Source organism: Gossypium hirsutum, chromosome D06, assembly GCF_007990345.1.
Source record: "Gossypium hirsutum isolate 1008001.06 chromosome D06, Gossypium_hirsutum_v2.1, whole genome shotgun sequence".
NCBI lineage: Eukaryota > Viridiplantae > Streptophyta > Magnoliopsida > Malvales > Malvaceae > Gossypium > Gossypium hirsutum.
Genome location: NC_053442.1, coordinates 60,154,367 through 60,156,910, shown reverse-complemented (window position 1 = coordinate 60,156,910; position 2,544 = coordinate 60,154,367). Strand labels below are relative to the sequence as shown.

At 29.2% G+C, this 2,544-nt stretch overlaps 1 protein-coding gene across 1 annotated transcript; it reads left to right on the top strand.

Moving 5' to 3' along the window:
- The first annotated feature begins 417 nt into the window (after positions 1 to 417).
- Positions 418 to 1,089, top strand: LOC107943440 (cucumisin-like). The gene is made up of 2 exons (XM_016877197.2): positions 418 to 426; positions 486 to 1,089. The coding sequence occupies exons 1-2, from the start codon at positions 418 to 420 to the stop codon at positions 1,065 to 1,067; spliced, it is 591 nt and encodes a 196-aa protein (XP_016732686.2). The 3' UTR covers positions 1,068 to 1,089.
- Positions 1,090 to 2,544: the final 1,455 nt, after the last annotated feature.

The following is a 2,544-nucleotide window of genomic DNA, read 5'->3' as shown; positions in this document are numbered from 1 at the left end:
GGGTTTGGGTTGTTTTGTAATGGGCTTGGTTTTAATTTGAGTATTGGGCCAGGTAAAAATTTGGGCTGTACAATCTCTATGATTGAACATTTAAAACCCAAGTCCAACTCAATTTTTATGTTTCTAATATTTTATATTATGTTATTTTTATATATTATACCATTTATAAAAATTAAATCTATAGTACTATATAATACTATTATAATCTAAAAATTAAAAAATGTTAGGTAATTATATATAAAATTTTAATAAATAAAAAATATATAAAATTATTAAATATTAAATTAAAAATAATATAAATATATATTTTATTTTATTTAAAATAATATAGGCAGATCTAAAATAGATTTAAATTAATTATTTATAAATATGAGTTAATTTAAACAAAATTTTAAGCTCGGGGAGAGCTTATAAAATATGGTAATAGTAAACTTAGGCGTAACCTAATCCCAAGTTTTCTAAATTTTTGTGGGTAATAATTACAGCCAGATTTGTCAGCACCAGGGGTTGATATTGTAGCTGCATGGTCTTTAGCTTCACCAGTTTCCCAAAATAGAGGCGATAATAGATGGGTTCCATTTAACATAATCTCAGGCACATCAATGGCTTGTCCCCATGTTTCTGCCGCAGCTGCGTACATTAAATCTTTTCATCCCACTTGGTCTCCTTCTGCTATCAAATCTTCCCTTATCACTACAGCTTCCCCTATGAGTTCAGGCATGAACTCGGACGCTGAGTTTGCATACGGATCAGGCCATTTGAACCCAATCAAAGCTATAAATCCAGGCTTAATCTACGATTCCAATGAAGTTGATTACATAAATTTTTTATGCGGACAAGGATATGACACTCGGTTTCTTCGACAAGTTACTAGGGATAATGCAACATGTTCTGCAGCAACAAATGGAACAGTACTTTCGGATCTAAACTATCCTTCATTTGCTGTTTTCACTTCTTCTTCAACAACTGTTCGTCGTGTTTTCAATAGAACTGTTACGAATGTGGGATCTCCGATGGCGACGTATAGAGCAAGAGTGAGTTTTCCAACAAGAACAGCTAGAGTCTGAGTTAACCCTAATGTTTTGTCGTTTACATCTGTGGGACAAAAGCTGTCTTTTCAAGTAATAATTGAAGGAACAATGGATGCATCTATGGTTTCTGGTTCTTTAGTGTGGGATGATGGTGTGCATAAAGCGAGGAGTCCAATAGTTGTATTTGCTTCAATATCATAGCTGTGAAAACCTGAAATTTGAAAAGGCTAAACTACCAAAAGTGCCCTTGAACTAGATTACATTCATTAAATAAGTCCCTATATTTTTTGTTGTACCCAAATAAGTTATTATACTTTTATTTGTATTTGAATTAGCTCTTATTGTAAATGAAATAATGATTTATATTAAGAGTTTTATTTAGATATAACTTAAATTTCAAGGGTTTATTTGTATATAGGTTTGAGATTAAGTACCAATAAAAGTTGCATAAACTGCAATTGTAGTCACTCAACTATTAGTAAATTTCTTTTTTGATCACCTAACTATCAAAAGTTACAACATGGTCACTTAATTATTGTATTTTGTTTTTTGCTCACTCAACCATAGAAAGTTACAAAATGGTCACCAAATTATTCAATTTTGTCTTTTTTGGTCACCATTAGACTAACGGTGGCAGCTTTTAAATTTGGCATAATAGTAACTTTAACCCTTGACATTTTGTATATTGTATCAATTTAGTCTTGATTCAAAAAAAAATCTAACCCTCAACGTTTACATATTGAGTAATTTGGTCTTTTTTGAAGTTTTTTTTTTGACCCTTTCACCTAAAAAGCTAAAAAAAATAATTTTATTAGTTGAATTTGATTGAAAATATACAAAAAATGAAAATACCAAAAAATTCTAAGATAATAATTTTAATTTTTTCTCATTCTTTTAAAATTAACCTTTGGTGTCACAAAGAAAAGTAAAATTGCAACAAAAAAACCCAAATTACACATTGTGTAAATGTTGAGAGTTAATTTTTTTAGAATCAGTACTAAATTGACATAATTTATAAATATTTAATGTTAAAGTTGCTATTATGTCAATTTTAAAAGCTACCACCGTTAGCTAGCTAGTGACCAAAAAAGACAAAATTGAATAGTTGGGTGACCATTTTGTAATTTTTCATAATTGAGTGACTAAAAAAATTTACTAATAGTTGGATGACTACTAATTTAGTTTACCCATAAAAGTTTAATGATTTATTTAAGTATAGTAAAAGTATAAGCGCTTTATCTAAATAAAGTGATGATAAAATTCAAGGTCTTATCTAATATATGGGTAAACTATACTATTAGTCACTAAATAATGGGTAATCTTAGTTTTGGCCACTAACTTAAAAAAGATACAATTTGGTTATTTAATTATTCAAAATTTTTCATTTAAGTCACTGATGTAGGGCCCAATTTTTGACCCGGAGCCCAATTAAACCCAAAATCAAAATAAAACAATACCCAAAAACCCACCTAAACCTACCCAAACCAAATTAACCCAAATAACCCAATTACAA